Source organism: Oncorhynchus keta, chromosome 24, assembly GCF_023373465.1.
Source record: "Oncorhynchus keta strain PuntledgeMale-10-30-2019 chromosome 24, Oket_V2, whole genome shotgun sequence".
NCBI classification, from domain to species: domain Eukaryota; kingdom Metazoa; phylum Chordata; class Actinopteri; order Salmoniformes; family Salmonidae; genus Oncorhynchus; species Oncorhynchus keta.
Window position 1 is genome coordinate 836,799 of NC_068444.1, and position 26,343 is coordinate 863,141.

The 26,343-nt window shown below is 47.5% G+C and overlaps 1 protein-coding gene across 6 annotated transcripts in view; it reads left to right on the plus strand.

Annotated features, from left to right (window-relative positions):
* Positions 1-26,343, plus strand: part of LOC118382110 (AT-rich interactive domain-containing protein 4B-like) — a 269,423-nt gene that overhangs the window by 77,948 nt on the left and 165,132 nt on the right. For 5 of the 6 annotated variants that reach the window (XM_052477441.1, XM_052477442.1, XM_052477445.1 and 2 more), the window contains 5 exons: positions 5,474-5,546; positions 12,115-12,209; positions 12,501-12,598; positions 18,631-18,856; positions 25,998-26,224. In XM_052477441.1, the coding sequence (XP_052333401.1) occupies positions 5,474-5,546; positions 12,115-12,209; positions 12,501-12,598; positions 18,631-18,856; positions 25,998-26,224 (719 nt within the window). Of the gene's footprint in view, positions 1-5,473; positions 5,547-12,114; positions 12,210-12,500; positions 12,599-18,630; positions 18,857-25,997; positions 26,225-26,343 lie in introns of those variants that run through there. The other variant, XM_052477446.1, reaches the window with a different exon arrangement.

Below are 26,343 nucleotides of genomic sequence, written 5' to 3' on the forward strand. Positions count from 1 at the left end.
TAACGACATGGCCGCTTAACGACATGGCCGCTAACGACATGGCCGCTAACGACATGGCCGCTAACGACATGGCCGCTTAACGACATGGCCGCTAACGACATGGCCGCTAACGACATGGCCGCTAACGACATGGCCGCTAACGCCATGGCCGCTAACGACATGGCCGCTTAACGACATGGCCGCTTTTAACGACATGGCCACTTAACGACATGGCCGCTTAACGACATGGCCGCTTAACGACATGGCCGCTTAACGACATGGCCGCTTTTAACGACATGGCCACTTAACGACATGGCCGCTTAACGACATGGCCGCTTAACGACATGGCCGCTTAACGACATGGCCGCTTAAGGACATGGCCGCTTAAGGACATGGCCGCTTAAGGACATGGCCGCTTAACGACATGGCCGCTTAACGTCATGGCCGCTTAACGTCATGGCCATTTAACGACATGGCCATTTAACGACATGGCCACTTAACGACATGGCCACTTAACGACATGGCCATTTAACGACATGGCCATTTAACGACATGGCCATTTAACGACATGGCCGCTTAACGACATGGCCACTTAACGACATGGCCATTTAACGACATGGCCGCTTAACGACATGGCCATTTAACGACATGGCCGCTTAACGACATGGCCACTTAACGACATGGCCACTTAACGATATGGCCGCTTTTAACGACATGGCCACTTAACGACATGGCCACTTAACGACATGGCCATTTAACGACATGGCCATTTAACGACATGGCCACTTAACGACATGGCCATTTAACGACATGGCCATTTAACGACATGGCCATTTAACGACATGGCCGCTTAACGACATGGCCGCTTAACGACATGGCCATTTAACGACATGGCCGCTTAACGACATGGCCATTTAACGACATGGCCGCTTAACGACATGGCCACTTAACGACATGGCCACTTAACGATATGGCCGCTTTTAACGACATGGCCACTTAACGACATGGCCACTTAACGACATGGCCACTTAACGACATGGCCATTTAACGACATGGCCACTTAACGACATGGCCGCTTTTAACGACATGGCCACTTAACGACATGGCCACTTAACGATATGGCCGCTTTTAACGACATGGCCACTTAACGACATGGCCACTTAACGACATGGCCATTTAACGACATGGCCATTTAACGACATGGCCATTTAACGACATGGCCGCTTAACGACATGGCCGCTTAACGACATGGCCGCTTAACGACATGGCCGCTTAAGGACATGGCCGCTTAAGGACATGGCCGCTTAACGACATGGCCGCTTAACGACATGGCCGCTTAACGACATGGCCGCTTAAGGACATGGCCGCTTAAGGACATGGCCGCTTAACGACATGGCCGCTTAAGGACATGGCCGCTTAACGTCATGGCCGCTTAACGACATGGCCGCTTAAGGACATGGCCGCTTAAGGACATGGCCGCTTAACGACATGGCCGCTTAAGGACATGGCCGCTTTTAACGACATGGCCGCTTAAGGACATGGCCGCTTTTAACGACATGGCCGCTTAACGACATGGCCGCTTTTAACGACATGGCCGCTTAAGGACATGGCCGCTTAACGTCATGGCCATTTAACGACATGGCCGCTTAACGACATGGCCACTTAACGACATGGCCGCTTAACGACATGGCCGCTTAACGTCATGGCCATTTAACGACATGGCCGCTTAACGACATGGCCGCTTAACGACATGGCCGCTTTTAACGACATGGCCGCTTAACGTCATGGCCATTTAACGTCATGGCCGCTTAACGTCATGGCCGCTTAACGACATGGCCGCTTAACGACATGGCCGCTTAACGACATGGCCATTTAACGTCATGGCCATTTAACGACATGGCCATTTAACGACATGGCCGCTTAAGGACATGGCCGCTTAACGACATGGCCGCTTAAGGACATGGCCGCTTAAGGACATGGCCGCTTAACGACATGGCAGCTTTTAACGACATGGCCGCTTAACGACATGGCCATTTAACGACATGGCCGCTTAACGTCATGGCCGCATTTAACGACATGGCCGCTTAACGACATGGCCGCTTTAACGACATGGCCGCTAACGCCATGGCCGCTAACGACATGGCCGCTTAACGACATGGCCGCTAACGTCATGGCCGCTAAGGACATGGCCGCTTAACGACATGGCCGCTTAACGACATGGCCGCTTAACGACATGGCCGCTTAACGACATGGCCGCTTAACGTCATGGCCGCTTAACGACATGGCCGCTTAACGACATGGCCGCTTAACGTCATGGCCGCTTAACGACATGGCCATTTAATGACATGGCCACTTAACGTCATGGCCGCTTAACGACATGGCCGCTTAACGTCATGGCCGCTTAACGACATGGCCGCTTAACGACATGGCCGCTTAAGGACATGGCCGCTTAAGGACATGGCTGAGTAAGGCACAAGAGGGCATGAAATCCGATTCTCTGACCCTTTTCACACAGTATATACATGATATTGGAAGGAATTTTAATTGTCCGGGGCATGAATGTGACACACCCCTTTCAGGGTGGCAGGTAACCTCGAGGTTAGAGCGTGTCACGTAAAGTTGCTGGTTCCGGAGCCGACAAGGTGAAAAATCTGTCGCTGTGCCCTTGAGCAAGGCACTTCACCTTCATTGCTCCAGAGGCGCTCTACAACGGTGACCCTGGCTGTGACCCTACTCTCAGAGGGAGTTGGGATATGGTGACCCTGGCTGTGACCCCACTCTCAGAGGGAGTTGGGATATGGTGACCCTGGCTGTGACCCCACCCTCAGAGGGAGTTGAGATATGGTGACCCTGGCTGTGACCCCACTCAGGGGAGTTGGGATATGGTGACCCTGGCTGTGACCCCACTCCCTGCGGGTGTCTCAGGGGGAGTTGGGATATGGTGACCCTGGCTGTGACCCTACTCCCTGCGGGTGTCTCAGGCGGAGCTGGGATATGGTGACCTTGGCTGTGACCCCACTCTCAGAGGGAGTTGGGATATGGTGACCTTGGCTGTGACCCCACTCTCAGAGGGAGTTGGAATATGGTGACCTTGGCTGTGACCCCACTCTCAGAGGGAGTTGGGATATGGTGACCCTGGCTGTGACCCTACTCTCAGAGGGAGTTGGGATATGGTGACCTTGGCTGTGACCCTATTCTCAGAGGGATTTGGGAGAAGGTTGACCTTGGCTGTGACCCCACTCCCTGCGGGTGTCTCAGGGGGAGTTGGGATATGGTGATCCTGGCTGTGACCCTACTCTCAGAGGGAGTTGGGATATGGTGACCTTGGCTGTGACCCTACTCTCAGAGGGAGTTGGGATATGGTGACCTTGGCTGTGACCCCACTCTCAGAGGGAGTTGGGATATGGTGACCCTGGCTGTGACCCCACTTTCAGAGGGAGTTGGGATATGGTGACCCTGGCTGTGACCCCACTCCCTGCGGGTGTCTCAGGGGGAGTTGGGATATGGTGACCCTGGCTGTGACCCCACTCCCTGCGGGTGTCTCAGGGGGAGCTGGGATATGGTGACCTTGGCTGTGACCCCACTCTCAGAGGGAGTTGGGATATGGTGACCTGGCTGTGACCCCACTCTCAGAGGGAGTTGGGATATGGTGACCCTGGCTGTGACCCCACTCTCAGAGGGAGTTGGGATATGGTGACCCTGGCTGTGACCCTATTCTCAGGGGGAGCTGGGATATGGTGACCTTGGCTGTGACCCCACTCCCTGCGGGTGTCTCAGGGGGAGCTGGGATATGGTGACCCTGGCTGTGACCCTATTCTCAGGGGGAGCTGGGATATGGTGACCTTGGCTGTGACCCCACTCTCAGAGGGAGTTGGGATATGGTGACCTTGGCTGTGACCCCACTCTCAGAGGGAGTTGGGATATGGTGACCCTGGCTGTGACCCTACTCCCTGCGGGTGTCTCAGGGGGAGCTGGGATATGGTGACCCTGGCTGTGACCCCACTCTCAGAGGGAGTTGGGATATGGTGACCTTGGCTGTGACCCCACTCTCAGAGGGAGTTGGGATATGGTGACCCTGGCTGTGACCCTACTCCCTGCGGGTGTCTCAGGGGGAGTTGGGATATGGTGACCCTGGCAGTGACCCTACTCCCTGCGGGTGTCTCAGGGGTAGTTGGGATATGGTGACCCTGGCTGTGACCCTACTCTCAGAGGGAGTTGGGATATGGTGACCTTGGCTGTGACCCTATTCTCAGAGGGAGTTGGGATATGGTGACCCTGGCTGTGACCCTACTCCCTGCGGGTGTCTCAGGGGGAGTTGGGATATGGTGACCCTGGCTGTGACCCTACTCTCAGAGGGAGTTGGGATATGGTGACCTTGGCTGTGACCCTATTCTCAGGGGAAGCTGGGATATGGTGACCCTGGCTGTGACCCTACTCCCTGCGGGTGTCTCAAGGGGAGTTGGGATATGGTGACCTTGGCTGTGACCCCACTCCTTGCGGGTGTCTCAGGGGGAGTTGGGATATGGTGACCCTGGCTGTGACCCTACTCCCTGCGGGTGTCTCAAGGGGAGTTGGGATATGGTGACCTTGGCTGTGACCCCACTCTCAGAGGGAGTTGGGATATGGTGACCCTGGCTGTGACCCCACTCTCAGAGGGAGTTGGGATATGGTGACCCTGGCTGTGACCCTACTCTCAGAGGGAGTTGGGATATGGTGACCCTGGCTGTGACCCCACTCTCAGAGGGAGTTGGGATATGGTGACCCTGGCTGTGACCCTACTCCCTGCGGGTGTCTCAAGGGGAGTTGGAATATGGTGACCTTGGCTGTGACCCCACTCCTTGCGGGTGTCTCAGGGGGAGTTGGGATATGGTGACCCTGGCTGTGACCCTACTCCCTGCGGGTGTCTCAAGGGGAGTTGGGATATGGTGACCTTGGCTGTGACCCCACTCTCAGAGGGAGTTGGGATATGGTGACCCTGGCTGTGACCCCACTCTCAGAGGGAGTTGGGATATGGTGACCCTGGCTGTGACCCTACTCCCTGCGGGTGTCTCAAGGGGAGTTGGGATATGGTGACCTTGGCTGTGACCCCACTCCTTGCGGGTGTCTCAGGGGGAGTTGGGATATGGTGACCCTGGCTGTGACCCTACTCCCTGCGGGTGTCTCAAGGGGAGTTGGGATATGGTGACCCTGGCTGTGACCCCACTCCTTGCGGGTGTCTCAGGGGGAGTTGGGATATGGTGACCCTGGCTGTGACCCTACTCCCTGCTGGTGTCTCAAGGGGAGTTGGGATATGGTGACCCTGGCTGTGACCCTACTCTCAGAGGGAGTTGGGATATGGTGACCTTGGCTGTCACCCTACTCTCAGAGGGAGTTGGGATATGGTGACCTTGGCTGTGCAAATTTCCATTTCACACAAGAACAATATAACATAATGAATATTATTATTATAGGAGTCAATGTCATGTGTGTTGTAATTTCCTGTTCCTGTGTGCAGGAGGAAGTGGAGCCCTTCCCTGAGGAGAGAGAGAACTTCTTGCAGCAGCTATACAAGTTCATGGAGGACAGAGGTGAGACACGCTGCTTAAGATCAATCCCAACTCCTGTTTAATCCACCCACCTAGACTGACAGAGAACTGCCTCCCACACAGTTGAATGCTTGTGTTGCATGGATTGTAGTGGTATAATGCAACTTCACTACCTTTTTGATACTAGAAGATGAAAAATGGTAAGCTATTAGAATTAGTTACTTTCAGTACTTCTGTCTCACGTCATATACGGATTGAGAGGATCGAGTCAGTCTAGTAATTTGTCTGAATCTTCTCAAGGGGACAGTAGTAAGCTAGCCAGACTACTTGTCTTATCTAGGGGACAGTAGTACGCTAGCCAGGCTACTTGTCTTATTTAGGGGGCGGTAGTAAGCTAGCCAGACTACTTGTCTTATCTAGGGGACAGTAGTACGCTAGCCAGGCTACTTGTCTTATCTAGGGGACAGTAGTAAGCTAGCCAGACTACTTGTCATCTCAAGGGGGCAGTAGTAAGCTAGCCAGGCTACTTGTCTTATCTAGGGGACAGTAGTACGCTAGCCAGGCTACTTGTCTTATCTAGGGGACAGTAGTACGCTAGCCAGGCTACTTGTCTTATCTAGGGGACAGTAGTAAGCTAGCCAGACTACTTGTCTTATCTAGGGGACAGTAGTAAGCTAGCCAGACTACTTGTCTTATCTAGGGGACAGTAGTACGCTAGCCAGGCTACTTGTCTTATCTAGGGGACAGTAGTAAGCTAGCCAGACTACTTGTCTTATCTAGGGGACAGTAGTAAGCTAGCCAGGCTACTTGTCTTATCTAGGGGACAGTAGTAAGCTAGCCAGACTACTTGTCTTATCTAGGGGACAGTAGTACGCTAGCCAGGCTACTTGTCTTATCTAGGGGACAGTAGTAAGCTAGCCAGACTACTTGTCTTATCTAGGGGACAGTAGTAAGCTAGCCAGGCTACTTGTCTTATCTAGGGACAGTAGTAAGCTAGCCAGACTACTTGTCTTATCTAGGGGACAGTAGTAAGCTAGCCAGGCTACTTGTCTTATCTAGGGGACAGTAGTAAGCTAGCCAGACTACTTGTCTTATCTAGGGGACAGTAGTAAGCTAGCCAGACTACTTGTCTTATCTAGGGGACAGTAGTAAGCTAGCCAGACTACTTGTCTTATCTAGGGGACAGTAGTAAGCTAGCCAGACTACTTGTCTTATCTAGGGGACAGTAGTAAGCTAGCCAGACTACTTGTCTTATCTAGGGACAGTAGTACGCTAGCCAGGCTACTTGTCTTATCTAGGGGACAGTAGTAAGCTAGCCAGGCTACTTGTCTTATCTAGGGGACAGTAGTACGCTAGCCAGGCTACTTGTCATCTCAAGGGGCAGTAGTAAGCTAGCCAGACTACTTGTCTTATCTAGGGGACAGTAGTACGCTAGCCAGGCTACTTGTCTTATCTAGGGGACAGTAGTAAGCTAGCCAGGCTACTTGTCTTATCTAGGGGACAGTAGTAAGCTAGCCAGGCTACTTGTCTTATTTAGGGGGCAGTAGTAAGCTAGCCAGGCTACTTGTCTTATCTAGGGGGCAGTAGTAAGCTAGCCAGACTACTTGTCTTATCTAGGGGACAGTAGTAAGCTAGCCAGACTACTTGTCATCTCAAGGGGGCAGTAGTAAGCTAGCCAGGCTACTTGTCTTATTTAGGGGGCAGTAGTAAGCTAGCCAGGCTACTTGTCTTATCTAGGGGGCAGTAGTAAGCTAGCCAGGCTACTTGTCTTATCTAGGGGGCAGTAGTAAGCTAGCCAGACTACTTGTCTTCTCAAGGGGGCAGTAGTAAGCTAGCCAGGCTACTTGTCTTATTTAGGGGGCAGTAGTAAGCTAGCCAGGCTACTTGTCTTATCTAGGGGACAGTAGTAAGCTAGCCAGACTACTTGTCTTATCTAGGGGGCAGTAGTAAGCTAGCCAGGCTACTTGTCTTATCTAGGGGACAGTAGTAAGCTAGCCAGACTACTTGTCATCTCAAGGGGGCAGTAGTAAGCTAGCCAGGCTACTTGTCTTATTTAGGGGGCTGTAGTAAGCTAGCCAGACTACTTGTCTTATCTAGGGGACAGTAGTACGCTAGCCAGGCTACTTGTCTTATCTAGGGGACAGTAGTAAGCTAGCCAGACTACTTGTCTTATCTAGGGGGCAGTAGTAAGCTAGCCAGGCTACTTGTCATCTCAAGGGGACAGTAGTAAGCTAGCCAGACTACTTGTCTTATCTAGGGGGCAGTAGTAAGCTAGCCAGGCTACTTGTCATCTCAAGGGACAGTAGTAAGCTAGCCAGACTACTTGTCATCTCAAGGGGGCAGTAGTAAGCTAGCCAGGCTACTTGTCTTATTTAGGGGGCAGTAGTAAGCTAGCCAGGCTACTTGTCTTATCTAGGGGACAGTAGTAAGCTAGCCAGACTACTTGTCTTATCTAGGGGACAGTAGTACGCTAGCCAGGCTACTTGTCTTATCTAGGGGACAGTAGTAAGCTAGCCAGACTACTTGTCTTATTTAGGGGGCAGTAGTAAGCTAGCCAGGCTACTTGTCTTATCTAGGGGACAGTAGTAAGCTAGCCAGGCTACTTGTCTTATTTAGGGGCAGTAGTAAGCTAGCCAGACTACTTGTCTTATCTAGGGGACAGTAGTAAGCTAGCCAGGCTACTTGTCTTATCTAGGGGACAGTAGTACGCTAGCCAGGCTACTTGTCTTATCTAGGGGACAGTAGTACGCTAGCCAGGCTACTTGTCATCTCAAGGGGCAGTAGTAAGCTAGCCAGACTACTTGTCTTATCTAGGGGACAGTAGTACGCTAGCCAGGCTACTTGTCTTATCTAGGGGACAGTAGTAAGCTAGCCAGGCTACTTGTCATATCAAGGGGGCAGTAGTAAGCTAGCCAGGCTACTTGTCTTATTTAGGGGGCAGTAGTAAGCTAGCCAGGCTACTTGTCTTATCTAGGGGGCAGTAGTAAGCTAGCCAGGCTACTTGTCTTATTTAGGGGACAGTAGTAAGCTAGCCAGGCTACTTGTCATCTCAAGGGGGCAGTAGTAAGCTCGCCAGGCTACTTGTCTTATTTAGGGGGCGGTAGTAAGCTAGCCAGGCTACTTGTCTTATTTAGGGGGCAGTAGTAAGCTAGCCAGGCTACTTGTCTTATCTAGGGGCAGTAGTAAGCTAGCCAGACTACTTGTCATCTCAAGGGGGCAGTAGTAAGCTAACCAGGCTACTTGTCTTATTTAGGGGCAGTAATAAGCTAGCCAGGCTACTTGTCTTATCTAGGGGACAGTAGTAAGCTAGCCAGACTACTTGTCTTATCTAGGGGACAGTAGTACGCTAGCCAGGCTACTTGTCTTATCTAGGGGACAGTAGTAAGCTAGCCAGACTACTTGTCATCTCAAGGGGGCAGTAGTAAGCTAGCCAGGCTACTTGTCTTATCTAGGGGACAGTAGTAAGCTAGCCAGACTACTTGTCTTATCTAGGGGACAGTAGTACGCTAGCCAGGCTACTTGTCTTATCTAGGGGACAGTAGTAAGCTAGCCAGACTACTTGTCTTATCTAGGGGGCAGTAGTAAGCTAGCCAGGCTACTTGTCATCTCAAGGGGACAGTAGTAAGCTAGCCAGACTACTTGTCTTATCTAGGGGGCAGTAGTAAGCTAGCCAGGCTACTTGTCATCTCAAGGGGACAGTAGTAAGCTAGCCAGACTACTTGTCATCTCAAGGGGGCAGTAGTAAGCTAGCCAGGCTACTTGTCTTATTTAGGGGCAGTAGTAAGCTAGCCAGGCTACTTGTCTTATCTAGGGGACAGTAGTAAGCTAGCCAGACTACTTGTCTTATCTAGGGGACAGTAGTACGCTAGCCAGGCTACTTGTCTTATCTAGGGGACAGTAGTAAGCTAGCCAGACTACTTGTCATCTCAAGGGGGCAGTAGTAAGCTAGCCAGGCTACTTGTCTTATTTAGGGGGCAGTAGTAAGCTAGCCAGGCTACTTGTCTTATCTAGGGGGCAGTAGTAAGCTAGCCAGACTACTTGTCATCTCAAGGGGGCAGTAGTAAGCTAGCCAGGCTACTTGTCTTATTTAGGGGGCTGTAGTAAGCTAGCCAGGCTACTTGTCTTATTTAGGGGGCAGTAGTAAGCTAGCCAGGCTACTTGTCTTATCTAGGGGGCAGTAGTAAGCTAGCCAGGCTACTTGTCTTATTTAGGGGGCAGTAGTAAGCCAGCCAGGCTACTTGTCTTCTTTAGGGGGCAGTAGTAAGCCAGCCAGGCTACTTGTCTTATCTAGGGGGCAGTAGTAAGCTAGCCAGGCTACTTGTCTTATTTAGGGGGCAGTAGTAAGCTAGCCAGACTACTTGTCTTCTTTAGGGGGCAGTAGTAAGCTAGCCAGGCTACTTGTCTTATTTAGGGGGCAGTAGTAAGCTAGCCAGACTACTTGTCTTCTTTAGGGGGCAGTAGTAAGCTAGCCAGACTACTTGTCTTCTTTAGGGGGCAGTAGTAAGCTAGCCAGACTACTTGTCTTATCTTGGGGGCAGTAGTAAGCTAGCCAGGCTACTTGTCTTCTTTAGGGGGCAGTAGTAAGCTAGCTAGGCTACTTGTCTTCTTTAGGGGGCAGTAGTAAGCTAGCCAGGCTTCTTGTCTTCTTTAGGGGGCAGTAGTAAGCTAGCCAGGCTACTTGTCTTCTTTAGGGGGCAGTAGTAAGCTAGCCTGTCTACCTGTCTTCTTTTGGGGGCAGTAGTAAGCTAGCCAGGCTACTTGTCTTCTTTAGGGGGCAGTAGTACGCTAGCCAGGCTACTTGTCTTCTTTAGGGGACAGTAGTAAGCCAGCCAGGCTACTTGTCTTATTTAGGGGGCAGTAGTAAGCTAGCCAGGCTACTTGTCTTCTTTAGGGGGCAGTAGTAAGCTAGCCAGACTACTTGTCTTCTCAAGGGGGCAGTCGTAAGCTAGCCAGGCTACTTGTCTTATCTTGGGGGCAGTAGTAAGCTAGCCAGACTACTTGTCTTCTCATGGGGGCAGTCGTAAGCTAGCCAGGCTACTTGTCTTATCTTAGGGGCAGTAGTAAGCTAGCCAGACTACTTGTCTTCTCATGGGGGCAGTAGTAAGCTAGCCAGACTACTTGTCTTCTCAAGGGGGCAGTAGTAAGCTAGCCAGACTACTTGTCTTCTCAAGGGGGCAGTAGTAAGCTAGCCAGATTACTTGTCTTCTCAAGGGGCAGTAGTAAGCTATCCAGGCTACTTGTCTTCTCAAGGGGGCAGTAGTAAGCTAGCCAGGCTACTTGTCTTCTCAAGGGGGCAGTAGTAAGCTAGCCAGACTACTTGTCTTCTCAGGGGGCAGTAGTAAGCTAGCCAGGCTACTGTCTTCTTTAGGGGCAGTAGTAAGCTAGCCAGGCTACTTGTCTTCTTTAGGGGGCAGTAGTAAGCTAGCCAGACTACTTGTCTTCTCAAGGGGGCAGTCGTAAACTAGCCAGGCTACTTGTCTTATCTTGGGGGCAGTAGTAAGCTAGCCAGACTACTTGTCTTCTCATGGGGGCAGTCGTAAGCTAGCCAGGCTACTTGTCTTATCTTAGGGGCAGTAGTAAGCTAGCCAGACTACTTGTCTTCTCATGGGGGCAGTAGTAAGCTAGCCAGGCTACTTGTCTTCTCAAGGGGGCAGTAGTAAGCTAGCCAGACTACTTGTCTTCTCAAGGGGGCAGTAGTAAGCTAGCCAGATTACTTGTCTTCTCAAGGGGGCAGTAGTAAGCTAGCCAGGCTACTTGTCTTCTCTAGGGGGCAGTAGTAAGCTAGCCAGGCTACTTGTCTTCTCAAGGGGGCAGTAGTAAGCTAGCCAGACTACTTGTCTTCTCAAGGGGGCAGTAGTAAGCTAGCCAGGCTACTTGTCTTCTTTAGGGGGCAGTAGTAAGCTAGCCAGGCTACTTGTCTTCTTTAGGGGGCAGTAGTAAGCTAGCCAGGCTACTTGTCTTCTTTAGGGGGCAGTAGTAAGCTAGCCAGGCTACTTGTCTTCTTTAGGGGGCAGTAGTAAGCTAGCCAGGCTACTTGTCTTCTTTAGGGGGCAGTAGTAAGCTAGCCAGGCTACTTGTCTTCTTTAGGGGGCAGTAGTAAGCTAGCCAGGCTACTTGTCTTCTTTAGGGGACAGTAGTAAGCTAGCCAGGCTACTTGTCTTCTTTAGGGGACAGTAGTAAGCTAGCCAGGCTACTTGTCTTCTTTAGGGGGCAGTAGTAAGCTAGCCAGGCTACTTGTCTTATTTAGGGGACAGTAGTAAGCTAGCCAGGCTACTTGTCTTCTTTAGGGGACAGTAGTAAGCTAGCCAGGCTACTTGCTCATGCAGCTGACAGCATTAGCCACTTGAGAAGCAAGCGAGAGGAAAGAAAATGAGGATCATTTTAGAATTGATTATCGGTTTATTATTGAGTATCGTTTCGGCATCTAGTATTGTGATACTAAACCTGGTATTGGTATCGAAGTCAAAATTCTTGTATAGCAACAACACTAGTTTGAGTGAAAAGTTTTGAACAAAACTTTATGTGCCTTGCACCTGAAAGTAGCTAGATGTGTGTGTTCTACTTCTCAACCTGTTTTCATCTAACCATTGTGTTGTTTATCCTCCTGTAGGAACCCCCATCAACAAGAAACCAGTGCTGGGCTACAGGAACCTGGACCTCTTCAAGCTCTACAGACTGGTGCAGAAACTCGGAGGCTTCCATGATGTGTGTATCCAGCTCCACTGATCATAAGCACCCAGCTCCACTGATCATAATCACCCAGCTCCACTGATCATAATCACCCAGCTCCACTGATCATAATCACCCAGCTCCACTGATCATAAGCACCCAGCTCCACTGATCATAATCACCCAGCTTAACTGATCATAATACAGCTCTATTACCATTTTGTAGAGTTCACCAGCCTCTTGTCCTGAGTGAATGTTCTACTGTGACATATTGGCATATTGGAATGTCTCTATTTCTCTGTGCCTTGTTCTCTCGTGTCCTGAGCAGATTGAGAGTGGATCCGAATGGAAGACTGTCTACCAGGCTCTGGGAATCCCTGTGCTTAACTCTGCCGCCGGCTACAACGTCAAATGTGCTTACCGCAAGTATGTATTGCCACACCAGCCCTGTGCTCTTTATATTACAGCTGCATATTTAGGGGGTCTGAAATTATTGACACACTTGACAAAGATTGTATAAAAAAAGACTGTGTAAAATAACTAATACCAAATACTGAGCTATATTGTATGCTCCAAAAATATGTATATATGTTATCACCAATGACTAAGAGAAAGAGATTTTAACAATAATAATTCAAACAATTCTCCAAGATGATTGGTTGTTTTCAATACTTCGCCTTATGAGGATAATGGCACTCCGCCTTATGAGGATAATGGCACTCCGCCTTATGAGGATAATGGCACTCCGCCTTATGAGGATAATGGCACTTCGCCTTATGAGGATAATGGCACTCCGCCTTATGAGGATAATGGCACTCCGCCTTATGAGGATAATGGCACTCCGCCTTATGAGGATAATGGCACTTCGCCTTATGAGGATAATGGCACTCCGCCTTATGAGGATAATGGCACTTCGCCTTATGAGGATAATGGCACTCCGCCTTATGAGGATAATGGCACTCCGCCTTATGAGGATAATGGCACTCCGCCTTATGAGGATAATGGCACTTCGCCTTATGAGGATAATGGCACTCCGCCTCATGAGGATAATGGCACTCCGCCTCATGAGGATAATGGCACTCCGCCTTATGAGGATAATGGCACTCCGCCTCATGAGGATAATGGCACTTCGCCTTATGAGGATAATGGCACTTCGCCTCATGAGGATAATGGCACTTCGCCTCATGAGGATAATGGCACTTCGCCTCATGAGGATAATGGCACTTCGCCTCATGAGGATAATGGCACTTCGCCTCATGAGGATAATGGCACTTCGCCTCATGAGGATAATGGCACCTCGCCTCATGAGGATAATGGCACTTCGCCTCATGAGGATAATGGCACCTCGCCTCATGAGGATAATGGCACTTCGCCTCATGAGGATAATGGCACTTCGCCTCATGAGGATAATGGCACTTCGCCTCATGAGGATAATGGCACTTCGCCTCATGAGGATAATGGCACTTCGCCTCATGAGGATAATGGCACTTCACCTCATGAGGATAATGGCACTTCGCCTCATGAGGATAATGGCACTTCGCCTCATGAGGATAATGGCACTTCACCTCATGAGGATAATGGCACTTCGCCTTTTCCAACGGTTATCGATTATAATAATAATAATAATAATAATATAATAATAATAATAATAATAATAATAATAATAATAATAATAATAATAATAATAATAATAATATAATAATAATAATATAATAATAATAATATAATAATAATATAATAATAATAATAATATATGCCATTTAGCAGACGCTTTTATCCAAAGCGACTTACAGTCATGTGTGCATACATTCTACGTATGGGTGGTCCCGGGAATCGAACCCACTACCCTGGCGTTACAAGCGCCATGCTCTACCAACTGAGCTACAGAAGGACCATAATAATAAATGTAGCTGCCACTATTGAAACCATTGGAACACAGTTTATCATAGCGGTTTGCACTTTATTATGGATGGTAGGTTCAGTACACATCAGGCATTGTGTTGTTGTTGTTGTGGTGTTTGTTGATGTTTGACAGGTCGTCTTTGTAAATCCTTTATTGACTTAAGTGTATAAATGGAGTAAAAATCGAATCAAATGTATTTATATAGCCCTTCGTACATCAGCTGATATCTCAAAGTGCTGTACAGAAACCCAGCCTGAAACCCCAAACAGCAAACAATGCAGGTGTAAAAGCACGATGGTCATGAAGAAGGCTGAGTTAGAGACACAACATGGACAGATGGTCATGAAGAAGGCTGAGTGAGAGACACAACATGGACAGATGGTCATGAAGAAGGCTGAGTGAGAGACACAACATGGACAGATGGTCATGAAGAAGGCTGAGTTAGAGACAACATGGACAGATGATCAAATCAAATCAAATGTATTTATATAGCCCTTCGTACATCAGCTGATATCTCAAAGTGCTGTACAGAAACCCAGCCTGAAACCCCAAACAGCAAGCAATGCAGGTGTAGAAGCACGGTGGCTAGGAAAAACCAGCATGGTCAAATAATAATAATCACAGGCAGAACAGTTGAAACAGGAGCAGCAGCACGGCCAGGTGGACTGGGGACAGCAAGGAGTCATCATGCCCGGTAGTCCTGAGGCATGGTCCTAGGGCTCAGGTCCTCCGAGAGAGAGAAAGAAAGAGAGAAAGAGGAAATTAGTGAGAGCATACTTAAATTCACACAGGACATCGGATAGGACAGGGGAAGTACTCCAGATAGACTGACCCTAGCCCCCCGACACAAACTACTGCAGCATAAATACTGGAGGCTGAGACAGAAAAAAAATGTATATACGGTACCAGTCAAATGTTTGGACACTCCTTCCAGGGTTTTCTTTATTTTTACTATTTTCTACATTGTAGAATAATTAAATAACATACAGTGGGGCAAAAAAGTATTTAGTCAGCCACCAATTGTGCAAGTTCTCCCAATTAAAAAGATGACAGAGGCATGTACTTTTCATCATAGGTACACTTCAACTATGACGGACAAAATGAGAAAAGAAAATCCAGAAAATCACATTGTAGGATTTTTAATGAATTTATTTGCAAATTATGGTGGAAAATAAGTATCTGGTCACCTACAAACAAGCAAGATTTCTGGCTCTCACAGACCTGTAACTTCTTCTTTAAGAGGCTCCTCTGTCCTCCACTCGTTACCTGTATTAATGGCACCTGTTTGAACTTGTTATCAGTATAAAAGACACCTGTCCACAACCTCAAACAGTCACACTACGCAAGATCTCACCCTGTGGGGTCAAAATGATCACAAGAACGGTGTGCAAAAATTCCAGAACCACACGGGGGGACCTAGTGAATGAACTGCAGAGAGCTGGGACCAAAGTAACAAAGCCTACCATCAGTAACAACACTATGCCGCCAGGGACTCAAATCCTGCAGTGCCAGACGTGTCCCCCTGCTTAAGGCAGTACATGTCCAGGCCGGTCTGAAGTTTGCTAGAGAGCATTTGGATGATCCAGAAGAAGATTGGGAGAATGTCATATGGTCAGGGCTCCAGGCAGCCGAGCGGAAATGGAGGAAAACTCGCCTCCCTGCGGACCTGGCATCCTTTCACTCCCTCCTCTCTACATTTTCCTCCTCTGTCTCTGCTGCTAAAGCCATTTTCTACCACTCTAAATTCCAAGCATCTGCCTCTAACCCTAGGAAGCTCTTTGCCACCTTCTCCTCCCTCCTGAATCCCCCCCTCCTCCCTCTCTGCAGATGACTTCGTCAACCACTTTGAAAAGAAGGTCGACGACATCCGATCCTCGTTTGCTAAGTCAAACGGCACCGCTGGTTCTGCTCACACTGCCCTACCCTGTGCTCTGACCTCTTTCTCCCCTCTCTCTCCAGATGAAATCTCGCGTCTTGTGACGGCCGGCCGCCCAACAACCTGCCCGCTTGACCCTATCCCCTCCTCTCTTCTCCAGACCATTTCCGGAGACCTTCTCCCTTACCTCACCTCGCTCATCAACTCATCCCTGACCGCTGGCTACATCCCTTCCGTCTTCAAGAGAGCGAGAGTTGCACCCCTTCTGAAAAAACCTACACTCGATCCCTCCGATGTCAACAACTACAGACCAGTATCCCTTCTTTCTTTTCTCTCCAAAACTCTTGAACGTGCCGTCCTTGGCCAGCTCTCCCGCTATCTCTCTCTGAATGACCTTCTCGATCCAAATCAGTCAGGTTTCAAGACTAGTCATTCAACTGAGACTGCTCTTCTCTGTATCACGGAGGCGCTCCGCACCGCTAAAGCTAACTCTCTCTCCTCTGCTCTCATCCTTCTAGACCTATCGGCTGCCTTCGATACTGTGAACCATCAGATCCTCCTCTCCACCCTCTCTGAGTTGGGCATCTCCGGCGCGGCCCACGCTTGGATTGCGTCCTACCTGACAGGTCGCTCCTACCAGGTGGCGTGGCGAGAATCTGTCTCCTCACCACGCGCTCTCACCACTGGTGTCCCCCAGGGCTCTGTTCTAGGCCCTCTCCTATTCTCGCTATACACCAAGTCACTTGGCTCTGTCATAACCTCACATGGTCTCTCCTATCATTGCTATGCAGACGACACACAATTAATCTTCTCCTTTCCCCCTTCTGATAACCAGGTGGCGAATCGCATCTCTGCATGTCTGGCAGACATATCAGTGTGGATGACGGATCACCACCTCAAGCTGAACCTCGGCAAGACGGAGCTGCTCTTCCTCCCGGGAAGGACTGCCCGCTCGTCCATGATCTCGCCATCACGGTTGACAACTCCATTGTGTCCTCCTCCCAGAGTGCTAAGAACCTTGGCGTGATCCTGGACAACACCCTGTCGTTCTCAACTAACATCAAGGCGGTGGCCCGTTCCTGTAGGTTCATGCTCTACAACATCCGCAGAGTTCGACCCTGCCTCACACAGGACGCGGCGCAGGTCCTAATCCAGGCACTTGTCATCTCCCGTCTGGATTACTGCAACTCGCTGTTGGCTGGGCTCCTGCCTGTGCCATTAAACCCCTACAACTCATCCAGAACGCCGCAGCCCGTCTGGTGTTCAACCTTCCCAAGTTCTCTCACGTCACCCCGCTCCTCCGCTCTCTCCACTGGCTTCCAGTTGAAGCTCGCATCCGCTACAAGACCATGGTGCTTGCCTACGGAGCTGTGAGGGGAACGGCACCTCAGTACCTCCAGGCTCTGATCAGGCCCTACACCCAAACAAGGGCACTGCGTTCATCCACCTCTGGTCTGCTCGCCTCCCTACCACTGAGGAAGTACAGTTCCCGCTCAGCCCAGTCAAAACTGCTCACTGCACTGGCCCCCAATGGTGGAACAAACTCCCTCACGACGCCAGGACAGCGGAGTCAATCACCACCTTCCGGAGACACCTGAAACCCCACCTCTTTAAGGAATACCTAGGATAGGATAAGTAATCCTTCTCACCCCCCTTTAAGATTTAGATGCACTATTGTAAAGTGACTGTTCTGCTGGATGTCATAAGGTGAATGCACCAATTTGTAAGTCGCTCTGGATAAGAACGTCTGCTAAATGACTTAAATGTAAATGTAAATGTCAGGAATTGTGAAAAACTGAGTTTAAATGTATTTGGCCAAGGTGGATGTAAACTTCTGACTTCAACTGTGTATAAATATATATTACGTTATACAATAAAGGACTAATTGTTTTTTATAAAGATGACATATCAAACATAATAAACACCAATAATCAACTACAATTACGCTATGCTTTATGTGTACTGAACTTACCAATACGCCATCGTCTGTCCCAATGGCTTAAAAACAGTGGAACAGCTGAATTTATATAGACAACATAGAGAACATGGCCAGTCAGTCAGTAATCAGAATGAATGTTGACAGATTGATTTGTTTTGTGATGTTTACTTTAGAATACTATTTTAATTCTTCATTTCCTTCACTCATCCATATGCTTTTTGAAAGTGTAGCTTTTCATCAATCCAGATGTCCAGATATTAATAAGTGGGGGATCAATGAGGGCACCAGCCACATAAATCATCAGATAATCTTTTACGCAATCTGGAACGTAACTTGGTTGTACCCGCATTAAGTACCGATTTCAGTTCAACAAAGGCTTTCTGCAGTAGAGGCAGATTGAATAAGGTTTTGCTCCTCTTTACATTTACATTACATTTAAGTCATTTAGCAGACGCTCTTATCCAGAGCGACTTACAAATTGGTGCATTCACCTTATGACATCCAGTGGAACAGCCACTTGCATCTAAATCTTTTTAGGGGGGGTGAGAAGGATTACTTACCCTTACTTACCCTATCCTAGGTATGGTAAGTAAGGGTAAGTAATCCTTCTCACCCCCCCCCCTAAAAAGATTTAGATGCAAGTGGCTCTTTATCAAGGAATCCAATAACTTCAGACGGTATTGGAGTCACAGTGTTGACCACCTTACTTGTGGTTGTTGATGTGTTGGGTTCCTTCTCAGGTACCTGTATGGGTTTGAGGAATACTGCACCTCCTGCGTCATCACTTTCCGTATGGACCTACCCCTGAAGCAGCCCAAGGCGGAGGGGGAGAGTGGGGAGGCATGGTCAGGGGGAGCCGTCCCCCCTGTAGCCTCCTCCAGCTGTGGAGAGGAACAGAAGCAGAATGTATCTGAGAAATCCTCCGCGCGCTCAGAGACCAGCAGCGCTCAGCCTGACATCTACAAGGTCACTGTCTCTCTCACGCTCTCACTCTCTCTGTCTCTCTCACGCTCTCACTCTCTCTGTCTCTCTGTCTCAAATCAATTCAAAGGTTTTTTTTTTTTGGAATGGGAAACTCCTGAGTGACGCAGCAGTCTAAGGCACTGCATCTCAGTGCTAGTGGTGTTACTACAGACCCTGGTTCGATTCCAGGCTGTGTCACAACTGCCTGTGATTGGGAGTCCCATAGGGCACCGCATGCATCCAATGACATCCAGGTTTGGATTAGCGGTCATTGTTAATAAGAATTTGTTCTTAACTGACTTGCCTTAATAAATAAAGATAAAATAAAATACAAAGTAAACATATGTTTACAAAGCAAGTGAAATAGATCATTTATTTTAGTTTTAATTTATTATCAGAAATTAACAGTGTTACACAGAAATTTCAAAAGAATAGAGACTTTTCACATTTTATAATATTGGCTATACACTGAGTGCACAAAACATTAGGAATACCTGCTCTTTTGACATACTGACCAGGTAAATCCAGGTGAAATCTATGATCCCTTGTTGATGTCCCTTGTTAAATCAACATCAATCAGTATAGATGAAGGGGAGGAGTCAGGTTAAAGAAGGATCTTTAAGTCTTGAGACAATTGAGACATGGATGATATATATACGGTGCCTTTGGAAAGTATTCAGACCCCTTGACTTGGTCTACATTTTGTTGCGTTACAGCCTTATTCTAAAATTTATTAAATAAATAAAAATCCTCATCAATCTACACACAATACCCCATAATGACAAAGCGAAAAGCACCGAGACGGGATTCTGTTTGCATAGATCTGGGGAAGGGTACCAAAACATTTCTGCAGCATTGAAGGTCCCCAGAGCACAGTGCCCTCCATCATTCTTAAATGGAAGAAGTTAGGAACCACTAACACTCTTCCTAAAGCTGGCCAAACTAAGCAATCGGGGGAGAAGGGCCTTGGTCAGGGAGGTGACCAAGAATCCAATGGTCACTCTGACAGAGCTCCAGAGTTCCTCTGTGGAGATGGTAGAACCTTCCAGAAGGAGAACCATCTCTACAGAACTCCACCAATCAGGCCTTAATGGTAGTTGGCAGACGGAAGCCACTACTCAGTAAAAGGCACATGACAGCCCACTTGGAGTTTGCCAAAAAGCACCTAAAGGACTCTGACTATGAGAAACAAGATTATCTGGTCAGATGAAACCAAGATTGAACTCTTTGGCCTGAATGCCAAGTGGTACGTATGGAGGAAACCTGGCACGATCCCTACGGTGAAGTATGGTGGTGGCAGCATGTGGGGACCTCGGCCACTCGAGCCTTTTCACCCCGCTACCATCTCGAAGGCGGATGGAAACCCTGGACTGGGTTAATGAGCGGTTTCCTACCACCCCGGAAACTGAGTTACTAAGGACGCCTGTATCTTTGTAGTGACTGGGTGTATTGATACACCATCCAACGTGTAATTAATAACTTCACCATGCTCAAAGGGATACCCAACTACTAATAGGTGCCTTTCTTTGTCTCTGTTCTTGAACCTGTTTGAAATCATTACAATAATCATGTTAAACATTAAGCAACATATTATGCGACTTGTTAAGCAAATTTGTGACCCATTTCCGGAAACCAGGCATGTCACAAGCCTCAGGAGAGCCATTTTTTGTTTATTTTTTAAAAACTTTCATGTGCCTTAATGACAAACTTGTATGCCATCTGTAAATACGAATACATTTGTTAAATTACGAGCCTAGTTGGTTAAGCCACAGAAAAAGTCAGCAACCTTCCCACTAGCCATGATTGGCTGAGATAATGAGTGGGCTGGACATGCCGATTTAGGAGTTCAGATTGGCCTGCCATATAGAGGGCTTCTGTCTATTTGAGCTGGTCAGTCTGTTGGTAATCCTGTCAAACGGATTTTTAAAAACATGTATAATGTAGTGGAGCTGCATAAGTGTCGATCTCCACTTTCTGGAGGATCGAGTTTTGAAACCAGTGTAATTAGAGTAAAGATAGCTAAAGAGAAAACACCTAGTCTATTACCGGCTAGAACCAGGGTGCAGACCCTTGGTGTGGTCTATTACCGGCTAGAAACAGGGTGCAGACCCTTGGTGTGGTCTATTACCGGCTAGAAACAGGGTGCAGACCCTTGGTGTGGTCTATTACCGGCTAGAAACAGGGTGCAGACCCTTGGTGTGGTCTATTACCGGCTAGAAACAGGGTGCAGACCCTTGGTGTAGTCTATTACCGGCTAGAAACAGGGTGCAGACCCTTGGTGTAGTCTATTACCGGCTAGAAACAGGGTGCAGACCCTTGGTGTGGTCTATTACCTGTCTCCGGAATACATTGTCAAACTTAGGGCATCCGTGACAGGGAGACGCACCCACCATGTATGATGATGTAAGATAGCGAGCTACATTTTCAGATATGACACGTTTCTAATTTTGACAGAAGTTTAATTTCAAGAACAAAGTGTACTGTTAGCTAGCTGACGGTAGCTAGCTGGCTCCATAGCTAACATTAAGTGTATGATGTTATTATTGTTATTTATTCCACTGTGTCTGTCTGGAGCTCACTGGAGCAGGAAACTCTTAGGGCCCAGAATATTTCATACAATGTTTCAAGTTTCTTGCAGAAAGGCCAAATGTAGCCAATGTGATTTATAGAATATTTATTTTTATCAGGCTATTTTCTACCTGCAGAATGCAATGTTTTTATTTGTTGTCTTTATGTAGGCTATTTTTACATAGTTGGCAATGGCAATAGATACTTTTAGACTTTTATCATTTTAATTTAGATAGAATTTTGATTTCCCGCATGACAAATGATTTTGAGATGCAAAGATGTTATTATAAATGAAATGAAACTGTTCAAATGAAAACCAGAACAGCAGATCAGTAGATGTTAAGATACATTGTCACTTGACAAGAAACAGGGTGCAGACCCTTGGTGTAGTCTATTACCGGCTAGAAACAGGGTGCAGACCCTTGGTGTGGTCTATTACCGGCTAGAAACAGGGTGCAGACCCTTGGTGTAGTCTATTACCGGCTAGAAACAGGGTGCAGACCCTTGGTGTGGTCTATTACCGGCTAGAAACAGGGTGCAGACCCTTGGTGTGGTCTATTACCGGCTAGAAACGGGGTGCAGACCCTTGGTGTGGTCTATTACCGGCTAGAAACAGGGTGCAGACCCTTGGTGTGGTCTATTACCGGCTAGAAACAGGGTGCAGACCCTTGGTGTAGTCTATTACCGGCTAGAAACAGGGTGCAGACCCTTGGTGTGGTCTATTACCGGCTAGAAACAGGGTGCAGACCCTTGGTGTAGTCTATTACCGGCTAGAAACGGGGTGCAGACCCTTGGTGTGGTCTATTACCGGCTAGAAACAGGGTGCAGACCCTTGGTGTGGTCTATTACCGGCTAGAAACAGGGTGCAGACCCTTGGTGTGGTCTATTACCGGCTAGAAACAGGGTGCAGACCCTTGGTGTAGTCTATTACCGGCTAGAAACAGGGTGCAGACCCTTGGTGTGGTCTATTACCGGCTAGAAACAGGGTGCAGACCCTTGGTGTGGTCTATTACCGGCTAGAAACAGGGTGCAGACCCTTGGTGTGGTCTATTACCGGCTAGAAACAGGGTGCAGACCCTTGGTGTGGTCTATTACCGGCTAGAAACAGGGTGCAGACCCTTGGTGTGGTCTATTACCGGCTAGAAACAGGGTGCAGACCCTTGGTGTAGTCTATTACCGGCTAGAAACGGGGTGCAGACCCTTGGTGTGGTCTATTACCGGCTAGAAACAGGGTGCAGACCCTTGGTGTGGTCTATTACCGGCTAGAAACAGGGTGCAGACCCTTGGTGTGGTCTATTACCGGCTAGAAACAGGGTGCAGACCCTTGGTGTAGTCTATTACCGGCTAGAAACAGGGTGCAGACCCTTGGTGTGGTCTATTACCGGCTAGAAACAGGGTGCAGACCCTTGGTGTGGTCTATTACCTGTCTCCGGAATACATTGTCAAACTTAGGGCATCCGTGACAGGGAGACGCACCCACCATGTATGATGATGTAAGATAGCGAGCTACATTTTCAGATATGACACGTTTCTAATTTTGACAGAAGTTTAATTTCAAGAACAAAGTGTACTGTTAGCTAGCTGACGGTAGCTAGCTGGCTCCATAGCTAACATTAAGTGTATGATGTTATTATTGTTATTTATTCCACTGTGTCTGTCTGGAGCTCACTGGAGCAGGAAACTCTTAGGGCCCAGAATATTTCATACAATGTTTCAAGTTTCTTGCAGAAAGGCCAAATGTAGCCAATGTGATTTATAGAATATTTATTTTTATCAGGCTATTTTCTACCTGCAGAATGCAATGTTTTTATTTGTTGTCTTTATGTAGGCTATTTTTACATAGTTGGCAATGGCAATAGATACTTTTAGACTTTTATCATTTTAATTTAGATAGAATTTTGATTTCCCGCATGACAAATGATTTTGAGATGCAAAGATGTTATTATAAATGAAATGAAACTGTTCAAATGAAAACCAGAACAGCAGATCAGTAGATGTTAAGATACATTGTCACTTGACAAGAAACAGGGTGCAGACCCTTGGTGTAGTCTATTACCGGCTAGAAACAGGGTGCAGACCCTTGGTGTGGTCTATTACCGGCTAGAAACGGGGTGCAGACCCTTGGTGTAGTCTATTACCGGCTAGAAACAGGGTGCAGACCCTTGGTGTGGTCTATTACCGGCTAGAAACGGGGTGCAGACCCTTGGTGTGGTCTATTACCGGCTAGAAACGGGGTGCAGACCCTTGGTGTGGTCTATTACCGGCTAGAAACAGGGTGCAGACCCTTGGTGTGGTCTATTACCGGCTAGAAACAGGGTGCAGACCCTTGGTGTAGTCTATTACCGGCTAGAAACAGGGTGCAGACCCTTGGTGTGGTCTATTACCGGCTAGAAACAGGGTGCAGACCCTTGGTGTAGTCTATTACCGGCTAGAAACAGGGTGCAGACCCTTGGTGTGGTCTATTACCGGCTAGAAACAGGGTGCAGACCCTTGGTGTAGTCTATTACCGGCTAGAAACAGGGTGCAGACCCTTGGTGTGGTCTATTACCGGCTAGAAACAGGGTGCAGACCCTTGGTGTAGTCTATTACCGGCTAGAAACGGGGTGCAGACCCTTGGTGTGGTCTATTACCGGCTAGAAACAGGGTGCAGACCCTTGGTGTGGTCTATTACCGGCTAGAAACAGGGTGCAGACCCTTGGTGTGGTCTATTACCGGCTAGAAACAGGGTGCAGACCCTTGGTGTGGTCTATTACCGGCTAGAAACAGGGTGCAGACCCTTGGTGTGGTCTATTACCGGCTAGAAACAGGGTGCAGACCCTTGGTGTAGTCTATTACCGGCTAGAAACAGGGTGCAGACCCTTGGTGTGGTCTATTACCGGCTAGAAACAGGGTGCAGACCCTTGGTGTGGTCTATTACCGGCTAGAAACAGGGTGCAGACCCTTGGTGTAGTCTATTACCGGCTAGAAACAGGGTGCAGACCCTTGGTGTGGTCTATTACCGGCTAGAAACAGGGTGCAGACCCTTGGTGTAGTCTATTACCGGCTAGAAACAGGGTGCAGACCCTTGGTGTGGTCTATTACCGACTAGAAACAGGGTGCATACCCTTGGTGTAGTCTATTACCGGCAAGAAACAGGGTGCAGACCCTTTCATTAAATACTATAGATGCCCCCCCACACATCTAGCTAGGTGGATGGGTCTCTGTTGTCTAGACATGTACTGTACACATGTTCATTAAATACTATAGATGCCCCCCCCACATCTAGCTAGGTGGATGGGTCTCTGTTGTTTAGACATGTACACATGTTCATTAAATACTATAGATGGCCATACCCCCCCCCACATCTAGCTAGGTGGATGGGTCTCTGTTATCTAGACATGTACACATGTTCATTAAATGCTATAGATGGCCATACCCCCCACATATATTATTATATTATTATTATTACACATGTTCATTAAATACTATAGATGGCCATACCCCCCACATATATTATTATATTATTATTATTACACATGTTCATTAAATACTATAGATGGCCATACCCCCACATATATTATTATATTATTATTATTACACATGTTCATTAAATACTATAGATGGCCATACCCCCCCACATATATTATTATATTATTATTATTACACATGTTCATTAAATACTATAGATGGCCATACCCCCCCACATATATTATTATATTATTATTATTACACATGTTCATTAAATACTATAGATGGCCATACCCCCCCACATATATTATTATATTATTATTATTACACATGTTCATTAAATACTATAGATGGCCATACCCCCCCACATATATTATTATATTATTATTATTACACATGTTCATTAAATACTATAGATGGCCATACCCCCCCACATATATTATTATATTATTATTATTACACATGTTCATTAAATACTATAGATGGCCATAACCCCCCCCCCCACATCTAGCTAGGTGGATGGGTCTCTGTTGTTTAGACATGTACACATGTTCATTAAATACTATAGATGGCCATACCCCCCCACATATATTATTATATTATTATTATTACACATGTTCATTAAATACTATAGATGGCCATACCCCCCCACATATATTATTATATTATTATTATTACACATGTTCATTAAATACTATAGATGGCCATACCCCCCCACATATATTATTATATTATTATTATTACACATGTTCATTAAATACTATAGATGGCTAGATGACCATGTATGTTTTTCACTTTAGATGGGCTTATATGTGTAACATTTGTTACGGGATGATTGTTTAACAGGATATGATGCAATAAGATGATTGTTAAACAGGATATGATGCAATAAGATGATTTATAAACAGGATATGATGTAATAAGATGATTGTTAAACAGGATATGATGCAATAAGATGATTTATAAACAGGATATGATGCAATAAGATGATTTATAAACAGGATATGATGTAATAAGATGATTGATAAACAGGATATGATGCAATAAGATGATTGTTAAACAGGATAGGATGTAATAAGATGATTGATAAACAGAATATGAAGTAACAGCACCATGTCACCCCCCACAGGAGGAGAAGACTGAGCTGACCAAGGACAAACCTGAGGCTGAACCTTTGAAGACTGTGCAGCGGAAGGCTGAAAGGGAAGGTGATGATGACAATGAGGAAGAAGATGATTATCACAAGCATGAGTCTGATGATGAAGACTGGCCTTCATTTGCTCGCCTCAGAGTGAAGCTGGAACCTTACGATGAGGAACAGGAGGAAGGGAAGGAGGAGGACATCTCTGGCTCTGGGTAGGTGGTTCTCTCTCCCTGGGACTGGGAAGGAGGAGGACATCTCTGGGTAGATGGTTCTCTCTCCCTGGGACTGGGTAGGAGGAGGACATCTCTGGGTAGGTGGTTCTCTCTCCCTG